This window comes from Notothenia rossii (genome assembly GCF_949606895.1).
Source record: "Notothenia rossii genome assembly, chromosome: 4".
Taxonomy (NCBI): domain Eukaryota; kingdom Metazoa; phylum Chordata; class Actinopteri; order Perciformes; family Nototheniidae; genus Notothenia; species Notothenia rossii.
The window spans coordinates 18,263,480-18,277,522 of NC_136902.1; the positions used below are offsets into that span (position 1 = coordinate 18,263,480).

The window sequence follows — 14,043 nt, forward strand, 5'->3', positions numbered from 1 at the left end:
TCCGTCTTTATCTGGTCATTTATTGCTCCCTTCCTCACATCAAGGCTCTTTCCCCTCCCCACAACACATTCTCCTGCTCTCTGCACAATTCAGGTTTAAGTTTCTCTCCTTCTCTTAAGGTGGAAATACTGATAATCATCCCCTTGAAATATTGTTAACACTGATTCACAGACCCTACAATACACTGGATACTTAAGTTAGCTCATAACACATAGCTGGAAGTGGTGATGGTCTCCTTTTGATAACTATAATTTTCTTTTCTTTTTTACAAATGGAAGCTGTTCTTCAACAGTTACTTGAGGGAAATAAAGTTGGCAGCAAACTTTGGCCAAAGACAATGTCCAATGTAAATCAAGACACCCCTGCCACGGTCCAACACACACACACACACACACACACACACACACACACACACACACACACACACACACACACACACACACACACACACACACACACACACACACACACACACACACACACACACACACACACACACACACACACACACACACACACACACACACACACACACACACACACACACACACACACACACACACACACACACACGGCACATCAGCAGTAGATCTTTCGATTAGAATGTTTTTAAAGTATTTTTAGGTCTCTGCTCGTCACAAAATGGCATGACACGGGGACGGATGAAAGACAGAGACAGACAGGGAAGATATCGCAGCTACACTGGACACATCACACTTACAGAACAAGACGAGACGGGACAGCACAGAGGCGGGAGCGGGGAGAGTCAGCGAGGTAGAGTCAGAAAGCAGAGCAGGGCGTGTTTCAGTGGTGATATCTGTGTGGGTGTGTTTCGGTTCTTCTCCCATCTAATCTTTGGTCGTCCATTTGTCCAGGGCTTCTCCATTCAGGTTTCAAACTGTGGAGGATGTGTAACCAATCTGCACTCAGCTCTTACCAGGCCTGTGTGGTGTGCATGTATTTTGTGTAGATGGTGTGTGCTGACGTCAAGGCTTGGCTCTGTGTTCAGCGGGGCTCAGCTCATCAGATGACACTTTCAAAGAGAAGCGTGCTCTTTGTTCCTGCAGGGGGCAGCAGTTTGGCCCCGCTCTCCGGGGCCATGTACTCCATGTGATGTCGGCCCCAAACGGGTGTAGTTAGGTGCTTCCAGCGCTACATGGAGAAAGACAAGAGCATACAGACAGTGAGCTGTTTGTGGGGCAGATGCTTCAGCCTTCTCTAATGAGCAATGGTGAAATCAACAGAGCAAATAACAGACAGGCGAGCATGGGCGGTATCCAAGGAGACATTTCTGTTCATTACAAACAGTAACGCATGCACAAGAGAATGGTTGAGTGTACACGCCTGCACCCGGGCATACTGACCTCCCGAAAAGATCCTTTGCAGCGCAGTAGTTTGTAGAGAACGGTGACCGGGATACAGAGCATTGAGGAAAGGGCCAATATCCAGCCAAGCACTTCGCCCCACAGGGGGTAGGTGTACACTGTGTTGTAGGTAAGGGGTTTGTAGTTCACCACATGGAAAATGAACACTGACTGTAATGAAAAAGGGCAGACATGTCAGTGGTTTGCAACAGACAAGGTACAGTTTGTATACAAACAAACAGAGAAGCACTTACCACACAGACTAAAGGTGTGATGTAGGACCAGCACCACTTCATGTAGGGGAGGGGCTGATAGCCGATCATACGAGCCACGTCATCCATGAAACGGTCCGCGCCTGACAGAAATGACATCAGGATGTTGTGATAGTTTGTTGGTTTGAGCGGTTTGCGTTGTTGTATTGTAATTGTGTGGCACTGTCTCACCATAGACCCAAGCAATCACCACACACTCCCAGAAGGCCTGCCACAGCAGAGTGATGCCACTGGCAGAGTAGTAGTCAAACAGCTGGAAGACATACATCCCTCCCTGCCAGAAACAAAGAGCGCAGTCAAGGCCATCTTGTTAATGCTTGATGACCTCTTTCTAGCTTTGTCTCCACTGTTTAGGCTTTCATCCAAGTTCATTCCTGGCAATGGCTCCTGTGCCGAGGAGCATTAGTTTTTTTTACAGAAACATTTAAATAATCTTTTAGTACAGTAGCAAAAATAATCTAAAGATCAGGTAAGAGACCGGACTTTCATTTAGTTTCTACATTGGATTGTACTTTGCCTAGAAGGATGTTGTGTTATAATAATCTGATGTATATTAAAATGACAAACTCAAAATGACAACCTGCCTAATGCTAAAGAATGAAATATCTCATAAGGTCAAGAAGTCAAGGGAATCCCAACCGTACCTCAGTGACCATGGATATGTCGATCAAGAAGCAGATGACGCAGCAGATGGCCGCTACCACCTCTCGCCGCAGGGAGCCCATGGCAGATTTAGGCGGTAGCATGTCCATAATTCCCGTTATCAAACCCTCTACCCCTACAAACTGAAACAGAGTACAGAGAGGGCAGAGAGAACAAGACAGGGACATTTTGAGTGAGAAAAAGAGAGACACAAAGATAAAAGAGGGAAGTTAGTGGGGGATGTGAATATAATCGTAGTGTGTTCTTTAGGTGATACTTTTGGAAAAACCCAGACACCCCTCCTCAGTGCCCTTATGCACACATCGCTTACTTGTGTCTTTGCTGAAACATATGTTCAAACCCTTAGAATTAGAGTAAGACGGCCACTTGGCTATTGTTTTACATCATTTACTTGAAACAGCAGCATATGCACGGCTAACGTGGCTATGGCAGGAAAGGGAGAGCGATGGATGGAATGGAAAGAGAGAATGGAAACTAGGAGTAAATGGATGGATGGATGGATGGATGGGAGAGTAGACAGACGCTCTCTGTGTGAATCATACAGAAGCTCATTGACAAATCCCTGGGCTGTAAAACAATGGATGTAGGCACACACACACAGGCTGCTAAGAAATGCTCAAACTGGATGTGATCTAGACCGCTTGCGTTGCACTTGTAAGAGTCATTGAGGGAAAGTGAAAGAAATGTAGATTAGCTATCTATTCGTACTGATGTGCGAGGGATTTAAAAAGACAGCAAAATAAAGAATCACTTACAGTTCCTCTAAGCCAAGTGGTTATCCCAATCCTTTTTAAAGTGTATATGAACAATCAGAAATCGTTATTACCTGGCTGTCCAAGCCCAGTACTAGCAACATAAAGAAGAAAAGTGCTGCCCAAACTGGCGCCAGAGGCATTAGAGTCACAGCCTTGGGGTAGGCTATAAACGCCAGGCCTGGACCTGCACGTTAACAGAGAGAGTCAGAAGCATAAGGTGTCAAGGGCATATAGCTCGAACTGCCAATACTCAGCTCATTGAATTGGGTTATTAGGCAGGAAGTCACAGGGAAACGGTATTCTTACCACTCTCAGCTACTTTACTGATGTCCACTCCTTGCTCTGCGGCCATGAAGCCCAGGACAGAAAAGACCACAAAGCCAGCAAAGAAACTCGTACCACTGTTTATCATGGCCAGCAAGAAGGCATCCCTACAGAGAAATATGGAGAGTAGGAAAGATAAAGGAAGACGGGAAACAGAACAGAGAGAAAGCATTATAATATGCTGTAACCAGAGACTCGCATAACATACTCAAGACAAATATTGGCAACAGAGGAGATGGGCTGAGAGGAGAACAGGGGATCAATAGCAATTCCTCTAAAAGCTACTGTTGTCTTTGTGGAAGGTAGACAGCAGAGAAGTTAATGAGTCTGTCTCTAAAGGGGGGAGAGAGTACATGGAAACCCCCTTTGCACTTCTTGCTACATACTGTATGTCTAACGTTATGATAATGCATGCATGTCTAATTCAATTATGTTGGAGATGTAATTCTACGAGGTGAACAGCCTCCCTCTTATCCGGTGTACATAGCGAGGAATGACCTTCTGTTTATCCTGACAAGTGAAGTTTATCTAGCAACACCGGCCAAGAATCCTTTCTGATATGAAGAATGTATAAACAACAGTTGCACCACGATGGTTATTATGACGCTGTAGCAGCTGTGTGGGGGAACAACCTCCACTCAGTCTACGCTCAATACAGCCTCTCAATCTGAAACAGTGCTCCAATGTGAATAATCAAAACAAGGGAGAGTGGGTGTTTGTGTTTATAAGCACAACAATTAAACAAGATTAAAGTCAATAGCCCCACTAGGAGCCCTATGAGGCGTCAATGCTCATTACACACCACCAGGAACACAAGTTGGAGTTAAAGCCTTTAATCAAAGGTATGTGAATAGAGGGTTTCCAAAACTATTTGACAATCCGCCAAGCAATTCTGAAGCAGCAGACTTTAAGCCCTTTAAGGTCACCTCTACTTTGATCTGAATGCTTCATGTAGAGGTACTATTTGATTAGTGTACAGGGTACTTTGTGTATTGTGCACATATTACCAAACTGTGTCAACAACTATTTCTGATGTTTTTATTTTTATTTATTTATTTTTGCCTGTCCTTGTTTGTCTACTCTCCCTCATACTGTAAAGCGTTTTTGAGTTCCAGAAAAGCGCTATATAAATATAATTTATTATTATTATTATTATGTGATGTTCAGCATGTTATGTATGTCATTTAACATTCTGGCATGCAACATGAATATTTTGTAACACCAAGATAAACATTGTCTCGTAGTTTAGCCTGCTTCACTAACATTAGTCATGTTAAGACTGCTAATGTATCAATATTAATGTCAATCTATCCAGTGCTTCAAGATATTTCTCCCTGAACCAAAGTCTTGGACTAGCAGATAGACATTATTACCCCGGGATCCAAATTGGTAGCATGGCTAAAAATACCCGCATGTAATCAAACTATGTGGTGTTAAAGCAAGTGAACAAGTCAAAGAATGTTGTACTGAAACCAAGTAAATGTACTTTATTTACTCTCACCAGCTATTCCTGGGCTACTCCATGTGTCTGTGAGAAAACTGAGCAGAGCAAACATACCTCAGAATCTGAACTCATCTTTTGACTTCCCATTAAGGTCGGGGTTGAGCAAATGTGAGATGGTAGGATATTCATGAGGCTCCTCCTATTGTGGGCATTCCACATAAGCAAGCAAGTGCTGATCTACAGAAAAATGTCCCTAATACTGCTACGGGGCTCAAGACCTCCTAGCAGCCATGATATGTTTACATATCTGAGCTTGTTACACATTCAAAGCATCTCTACATCCCCGGACAATGGGAGACCGAGCCTTCTGCTCATTCGCCCCGCGCCTCTGGAACTCCCTCCCAGATCAGCTGAGATCTCCCCCTTCCACCGAGGTCTTATCGCTATCTCCGACTTTTTTTTTTTTTTTTTTAATCTCTCAAATGTTATCAGTGTCCTTTGTTGTGAAGCGCTTCGAGATTTGTCTTGGCAGATGAGAAGCGCTATATAAATTAAATGTATTATTATTATTATTATTATTATTATAAAGACACTGCTATTATTCTTCCTGGTTGTGTAATCACTTCTATTTTGATCATGAAGGGAAAGTACTCTACATCTGAAATGTTATTAATGTGCTATGGAGTATTTGGGCCTTTTATCTTCATTCCTGGCACACTCATACAGAGCAGGATATTCAAGGCTAATGGTTGTTCGCGGTAGCCATTTATTTTTAGGATTAAAGGAACCAATGTTTTTATACTTCATGCGATTGCAAGTAAAGATAGACAGAAGAATGTCTGTTATGAAAGAAATGTGGTGCACATTAAATCGTTTTCTGCTTTGTTTGATACTACTGTCTGATGCTGATGTCGGGCCTCCTTCAGGTGACATGCGCGTCTGATTTGATGTTGTGTATAAACTCACTGGTAACAGTTGTTATGGAAGCGATTATAGCTGCCCAGCGCAGTCAGGGCACCCAGGCCGATGGCATAGGAGAAGAAAATCTGAGTGCCTGCATCAATCCACACCTGTCACAACAAAGTAACCAGAATACTTCACAGTCTGTTTACTATATTTCTTAGATGTTAACATACTGCTCCAGACAATTGTATAGGAAAACCAAAATAAAAGTGTACAAAGAGGGGTATACCTGGGCTTCTCCAAGTTTGGACCAGTCTGGTTTAAGGTAGTAAACAATCCCATCTAAAGCTCCAGGTAGAGTGACTCCGTGGGCCAAAAGTACGACCAGAACCAGGTAGGGGAACAGAGCTGTGAAGTAAACAACCTAGAGGAGATGGAAAAAGAGAGCTGTGAAGTACACTTCTAGATACTGTGGGACCAATGTGTAAAGTTTACTTGGGATTGTGGAGGTGAAGTTTGAGTGCTATGCATTAAAACTTGAATTAAGTGAAAGTAGAAACTCCACAGTTAACCAATAAAACATTTAAACCCCTCACATTACAAGCAAGTACATAGCAAGATGCAGTTAAATGGTGAATTTAACAGGCTATTTGGAAAAGTTTAGTGCTTATCAACATGGTTCATCAGCTATGGTCAAATGTTTCAGTGTAACTGCACCTAAGTATGTTTTATCACTTTGATTAAGCAATTACCTGCTTTGCAAATACTCAAGTCTTAAGTAGAAGCCCATTAGGTCCTTCCTGTAGATGTGTAATGGGCCCTGTCATGTTACTTTGAAGAAAAGGTAGCCTGTAAATGGAAAGCCAGACAATTTGTAAACCTCCTGCAATAGCAGGGGTTTTTGGCAGACCTTTCCAGAAGATATTCTTTGTCAAAATATGCTGAGAAAGCCGCCCCCTGATACCTAATAGAAGCATTAAATCCCAGCTAAATCAGTATGGTAGGAGCAAAGTAGTGAGAAAGCACATATTTGGCTTGATCTACGGTGAACATGCGCAGAAAAGCCCCTTTCCAGTTCTCAAACGTCTACATGGAAAGTTACTAATCGGCTTACAGCTGGCTGGCTCAATCGCCTTCATTCTTTATTCCCTCGCTCTATGAGCTTTGGCTACTCTGGAGACGTATGCAAAACACAGACGTCTCCATATGCTCCTAAATAAAGATGCATTCATTATCACAATGTTTTAGAGCACACATGTCAAAAAGTACGAGAGATAATCTCTTTTATACAACTATCATTTTAAACATTATGTATGAAGAGTATAAAAGAACAAAAATAAGACAATAAGATTATACCCTGACCTAAATATCACACTGGATATTGCATAACACCAAAGTGAAAAAAAGCTACAACACAAATTAGCAACCTTCAAGAATGCACATGTGCTTATGTTATACTGTTGTTGGGCCTTTCAGTCTAGACACTGATCCTCTCACTATACCAAAGCTGATTTGTGGCCAAAGGGCAACATGCTGCAGTTATTTAAACCTCGACATAAAGCCCTTGCAAATATCATTCTGCACTCAATAACCCCTTAAAGTGGCAAGTAATGTTTCATATACAGTAAACGTATTAAGCAATGAATACTAATCTGCACTCCATAAAGCCTAACAGTGACATGTCATATGATTGTACAGCCAGAAAACACTTTACCTTGCCAGTAGATTTAACTCCTTTCCACATGCAGAAGTAAACAATGATCCAGGTGACTATGAGACAAAGCACCAATTCATAGCTGATGTCACCAGGCTCGTCCAGCCCACCAGAAAGACGGAGCACTTTACGTCTAAGAAAAATAAAACAAAGATATAAAAAAAGGGTGACAGCAAGTTCAATTACATATCGTCCTATTAGGATTTTAAAAATGCCAGATAGATGCCAGAACATTTGAATAGAAGAACCATTTTGTAACTGACATAAAAGCCTCAGATGTCTGGAAGCTGGGTGCGAACCACATGAACACATTGTCAACAGCCCTCAAATTAAATTTGGCAGTAGATGAGTGTATTCCAATCTTAATGGCTTCGAGTCAAGACAGCGTACTTGCTGCTCAACCCTATGAAAATTCCCAGACAAGGTATAACATACTCCCAGAACTCGATGACTGGCGAGCGCATGCCCTCAGTATCCGTGCAGTTTCCACTGAGGAGGAGCTGGGCCGTGGACAGGTTCAACAGGGGGGTGGAGGAGAGGAGGTTGGCAGAAGATGAGGACAGAGCCTGCTGCGCAACACTGCGGTTGTAGCAGGAACGGCGGAAGTCCTGTGTACAGTTGGGGGTGTTCCAGGGGTGTCCACAAGTGGCCCAGGGCAGCTCGTTGGTGAAGGAGTGAAAGAGAAAGTAGAGGCCCCACACGAGAATCATGATGTAGTAGGTGTTACAGAAGAACACGATCACCATCGAGGCCAAGCCCAAACCTGACAGTGAGAGAGAGAGAGAGAGAGAGAGAGAGAGAGAGAGAGAGAGAGAGAGAGAGAGAGAGAGAGAGAGAGGAAGGTTTGTTAGGAGGTTGTGATGAATCAGAGGAAATGAAATGTATGTGCGTCAGACATGCTAACATACACAGGTACCTTTGAAGAGGGGTGCGATGTTCCAGGCAGAGACCCCTCCCTGCTTCATGAATTGTCCCAGTGCTATCTCCAGGAAGAAGACTGGGATCCCTCCGATGAACACTATCAGCAAGTAAGGGATCAGGAAAACCCCTGCAACACACAAAACACATTTTTATTACACGCCATCAAATAATAGACACTTTACCATATGACATATCTGTGTCACTACAAACAGCAATTGTTTACTGAGGGTTAAATGGCTCGGTTTATCTGACGGTTAATTGTCATGTGCTACAAGCGAGGCATTAACAAGTGTGTTTGGGTGATTGATCTTGTTAAATCACTCCCTTTAGATTTGATGTTGATGTAAATGGAATATGTCTGACATTAGATTCAAATGTGTTGCTGTTCCTTTACATATTTAAAACGTGTGAAATGAAAAGGCAGAAAGGCAGACACAGAGAATCATTATGAGAAAGAGGTTTGTTAATGTAAATAAAGAAGTAGTAGTAATGAAAACCTTTGGGATTGAGATAATCATTTCATTAACATTACTTTAAGTTTTTTCATATTAAAATCAACACTGAGTTTTGTATTGTTTGACTATAAGAACCATGCTCATTAAGTATGTCCAGCTCTGGAAGAAAAATATACTAGCAGAGCTTTAACAGCCAGAAATCTGAGCTAAAAGTCATGTTTAAAGTTTTTAAGGACACAAGCTGCACAAACATCGGCACGGCTCTAACAAACCAAGCACTCGACACAACAAGGAACAGTTGAGAGTAGCAGGAAGCCATAAATGAAAAAGTGCAAAAGTCAGAGAAGAGGACACACAAGGCCACAGATAAGAGATACATTGGAAGCGCATAAGCCAGATAACCGTCTCCTATTCAACAGAAATGTTTGGTACGTGGTGCCCTTGAACTTGAAAGATGCACAGAGAGCAGGCAGATCAAGTACTATCAAATGGACATGGGGAAATGAAAATAGACTCCAGCTCGGGTTATTAGCCCTGATTGAGGCATCTAGAACTTCATTTCGATTAGAAGTAGATAGCCAAGGGCAAGGGGTTCGTACTCAGTGTTTTCTATAAATAATCTCATTTTGAATTCTCATTCTGTCGGAGAAGCTTGCTCTGATCAGGAAGACACAGCAGAAGAAAATATATGAAAAAGGGCGGCATAAGACATTTCATTCACGAAATCCAATCACAATAATTTGGTCTGAATAGTAATATACTCTGGGTGATGCCACAACAGTGCTCAGATGGGAGGGAGTCACATGACCAGCTATGACGCAGAGCAGAAAGAGGCTAGGAAGAATGGAGGGAAAGATAGATACATCACAAGACAGGGAGAAAAGCTGAAACAACGCTGTGTTCGCAACGAATACAAAAATGATACACCAAGGCATCCACCTGGTCTGCAACAACAGTGCTATTGGTTGACTATTTGAGCCTCATTCCGTCCATCATTTTCTTTATGTCGTTCTCTGAGAGCAGAGGGCTGCAGCCATATAAGGAAACATTCATGAGTGTGTGTGAGGAGCAAAGGGGTGGGAGAGTGAGAGAGAGAAAAAGAGATCCAATAGGAGGCGAGAATGGAACGACTGGGGGAAAAAGCTTGTGCTGACAGACATACCCCAAGATATCGGCCCAAATCACAGAGGAACTGCAACCTCAATAGGCTTAAGTAAATCACCTCTAATCATCAATGGAGCCGACACATCAGGAGTAACAGCTTAGTTAGAAATACATGAGATTAATTCCACGCATTTAGAGTACATTCAACAATTACTTTCTCCAATAGACGGTGTCCTTGTTTCAGTAGCAAGTAGGTCGGGCTAAGACACCTGGCGCTTATCTCATATTGTTGATGTGTTAGGTGTACCCAGGGTTGGTCGCAGGCATAAATGTAGGGCTGAAGCGGATAGAGCGGGTGCTGGCGCTAAGAGGGGAGGAAAGGACTAGACGGTCACAGGACGGTTATTGTGTGACACATCCATTAGCCTCCTTATCAGAATCAGAGTGGGAGAGAGCACCTTTGTATGCAATATGAGTGCTGGGCAGGAGCACAGGGGGTGGACTGTGTGAGGCAGGCCATTGTTATACGATACCAGAAGGTGGGTATCAGAGCAACGGGTCACAAGACTAACTCACATTAGAGAGAGGGAGGGCTGGACTAACACACTCACACAGCAGCACATTGGTTTTGATTTCAACAAATCACGTTGTAAAAAAGAAGGAAAGTGGGCAGGGCCGGCAGAGATAAGAGAATTCAAGGCAAATATCTGCAGTCAGTGCAGGTTACTTTTGGACAAGCTGGCATACATGAAAAAGGAGAGGGTGTGGGGAAAGGTATGCAACAGCACGAATAGCACGTATGCCAGAGAGAGAGCGGCAGGAACACTGTAAAGAAACTTGTACTAAGTCCGCTGTTAAGCAAATGTAAAGCATAAAGTGAAACCACGTGGGTAGGCAGTGCTCTGCAGCTACGTGCTCAACTACACGCAGACCTGGCCTCAACTGCCTCTTACCTTTATTTCACTTTCACTTGAGCTAGTGAAAGTCTTTTGTGTTCAACAGTATTTGAGTTGATCAAAACTGTTTCAAACTGACTATCAAAATGATTCTTCAAATAGGGAAACTTATTTTAAATGCTTGACATTTTAATGTATTATATATTATTGCTAGAAAAATGTAGTTCTAAACTTTTTCCCTTTTTAACAGGTTTCTGATTATATTTCAAAAGTACTAAAGGAATCTGAATGACACTGCATTTAAAACTAGAAGACAAGTTCAGCACTCAGACCCTCTCTTTGTGGATAGTGGAATTCAACACCAAGAGACCCTGTTGAGAACACCATAGGGAAAGGAGATTTGCTAGCTTAAAAAATAAAATGCCTCCTCCAGGTGATCCTCAGTGGTGTTTGCGTAGCCCGCTTTTGTTCACCCTAAAGGTTATGAACCTTGCAGAGTGGTAAGATGTATGAATATTTTTGAACGACAAGTTCAAAAGAACTGCTATGCAAGAAAAGCCCACCGTTTAATATGAAGTACTCCATGACCTTTTTCTTGCACATCAGCATTTTAAACCACTCAGTGGTTTCAGAATGAATCATTCATAATTACATACAAGACATTTGAAAGGGATAGTCCTTAGGTGAGCATGAGCAGATTTTCAGAACATTTGCTGGAAGGGTAAATAAGGGATAACAAAAAAAACAAGAAAACTGGTTGCGAGGTTGGGCATTTGCTCTAAGCCAGAAAGTACAAAACTCATTTTCTTTGGCATCCATGTTGTTACCATAGTACGACCTCTCAACACGTGAATGCACCATTGAGCTTGGCAGAGGTGTGCTGAGAATCTCTCTGATAGCCATTCTAGTGTGTTCTAGTGTGTTCATGTGTGTGCGTGTGTGTGTGTGTGTGTGTGTGTGTGTGTGTGTGTGTGTGTGTGTGTGTGTGTGTGTGTGTGTGTGTGTGTGTGTGTGTGTGTGTGTGTGTGTGTGCATAAAGCAGATGCTTGTATTAAATACAATGTGCTCTCGAAGCTTACCTCCTCCGTTCTTGTAGCAGAGGTAAGGGAACCGCCACACGTTGCCCAAGCCGACGGCAAAACCCACGCAGGACATGATGAAGTCCATCTGTCTGGTCCATGTTTCTCTCTCCGGAAATGGTACTGCTACAGCCCCATTTCCAGTCCCAGACCCATCCTGCGTATGCAATGGGCCAGCTCCTCCGCCCTCACCACACCCTGGGTCAGCTCCGGACACAGACACCAGGGGGCGAGCTGACCCCCCGCCCTCCTCCTCGGAGAGGGTCCCTGCCTCCAATTGGGGGAGACTTATTTCACCTGGACAGAAAAAAAGATATACAATGGTCAGATAAAAAAAGATTGCCAATAGAAGGACAGCAATGAAGGAGAATAACTTAAAACAGATACAGATTTCAGAATGACTGAGTGTTAAATATACACATTCATAAATTCACAACACATGCCAGATCAACCACAGTCTCCTATGCTAGACTCGCACTGAATGGAAGAGTGAGTCTGCACGTTTTTCATTCATTGTAATAAAGCTGCACTACAACCATAGCCATGCTGAGTGCACAACCTCCATTAGGATCTAATGTATCATGGATTTTGTTAACTGCTTCCACACAATTAGTATCTGGGCTAAAATCGTGTTGCGCTGACGTGTATTGTCATCATTGAGCCTCCCCCTGATGTGCATGTCTTACAGAGTGATTGGTGTGCTGCAGTACAACACAGCAGTGCCGGTTCAAGGTAGATTTTAAGATCCTCTGTCACTGTTATTGTATCTATTCCACATGCGCACTCTCAACACAAACAAAAGCAATGTGTCGCTTCATTAGTGCCATTCTGAACATCATCATCAGCTGCTCTGTGCTGGATGCAAAGCAAGGCAGCTGAATCCAGATCAGAGCAGTTTGAGGGGGTGTATGAACAGAGGAGGGGGAAAGAATGAGGAAGGTAAGAGACGTCAGCATTTATAGAGCAACTTCATAAGAGGATACCTGTGGTTTAACATCACTTGTGTGAGGTATACCTTCACACAGTATGTCATTATTTAAATCAAAACAAATGCCTAGTTAAGGTTACAAATACACATTTAGTTATTGGGCATTTATTAGTTTATGTAAAGATGATAAACCCTAAATAAATACTCACTTCTCTTTGGAAGCAGACTGCTTTGTGTACTTGGGTCACCTCATTTTACTAAATGAAGATGCTCTCATGATACTGATGCAAAACGTGTCAATGATTAGTTTGAAGAATAACAATCTTCTGCTTCACCAGGACTGACACCTGTTCAACACCATATTTAGCTTTGAAAGGACTTCTGTGCAGTTGAGTCAGCTGTGGTGGAAAGTTTATTTTGAAATGAATGTATGTGTGCTGTGATGAATCCAGACAGAGGCAGGTTAGGCGCAGTTTGGTGTGTGGGTCTGCTCTCATCCACTAAACAGCAACTGAGGCAAGCATGCTCCAATTCATCAGCATGTGGTGATGTTCTAGCTAGTGGTTGAATCATACGGCAAATAATCAGTCATTATTAGGCAGTGGAGGTCACACATCATACTCACCTTGGCTGTTCTCCTCTAACTCTGGTGACATGTTATTCGGTATCGACACAAAAATAGATCTCTTCTTCTTTTTAAGCTGATGTTAGAGCCAGGGGGTGGTGAAGTTTGATAAATGCGCCTGGCTAACAGGGACCCCGGTGGTGTCACAGAGGCACAGGGAGATGCAGCCTTGGTACGCAGTGCCCTGGTTGTCTTTTTGATTTACTGGGTTTGTTATTTCACCTTATTGAACATCAAAAATCGCAGTTTTTGTGATCAACACAGGTTAGGACCCCTCAGCTGAGAGATGGAAAATTTCACAAGGCGCCGCGGTCAGTTCAGCCGTTGACAAAGGAGATTCAAAAGCAGTCGACGAAGCACTTGAAGGTAAGCCTGAAGAATCTCATGGATAACGGTTAAATGAAAATGATACCGGGCCTTGAGTTGACGCTTTCTTGGATTGAACGGTCCAGTCAGATGTTCATGAACCTGTTCATGATGCGGCTGTTTCGAAGGAGGAAGAATGCGATCTGTTCCCCGGTCAGTTAGCTGTGACGGACGCTCCCCCCGCCCCCCGCGCCGCCGGCTGACGTGATTGGCTGAAGCCAGCAGAGTGC

The 14,043-nt window shown here is 43.1% G+C and overlaps 1 protein-coding gene across 1 annotated transcript; it reads right to left on the reverse strand.

Moving 5' to 3' along the window:
• On the reverse strand, window positions 1-13,977 carry LOC307036056 (sodium- and chloride-dependent creatine transporter 1). Its single transcript, XM_079676038.1, has 14 exons — window positions 13,448-13,977; window positions 11,895-12,191; window positions 8,356-8,487; window positions 7,875-8,202; window positions 7,440-7,572; window positions 6,015-6,149; window positions 5,789-5,892; window positions 3,361-3,485; window positions 3,126-3,238; window positions 2,281-2,421; window positions 1,808-1,910; window positions 1,619-1,719; window positions 1,365-1,535; window positions 1-1,152 (listed from the first exon to the last, which is right to left on the reverse strand). Exons 1-14 carry the CDS (start codon window positions 13,476-13,478, stop codon window positions 1,024-1,026), a joined length of 2,043 nt encoding a protein of 680 aa, XP_079532164.1. The 5' UTR covers window positions 13,479-13,977; the 3' UTR covers window positions 1-1,023.
• Window positions 13,978-14,043: the final 66 nt, after the last annotated feature.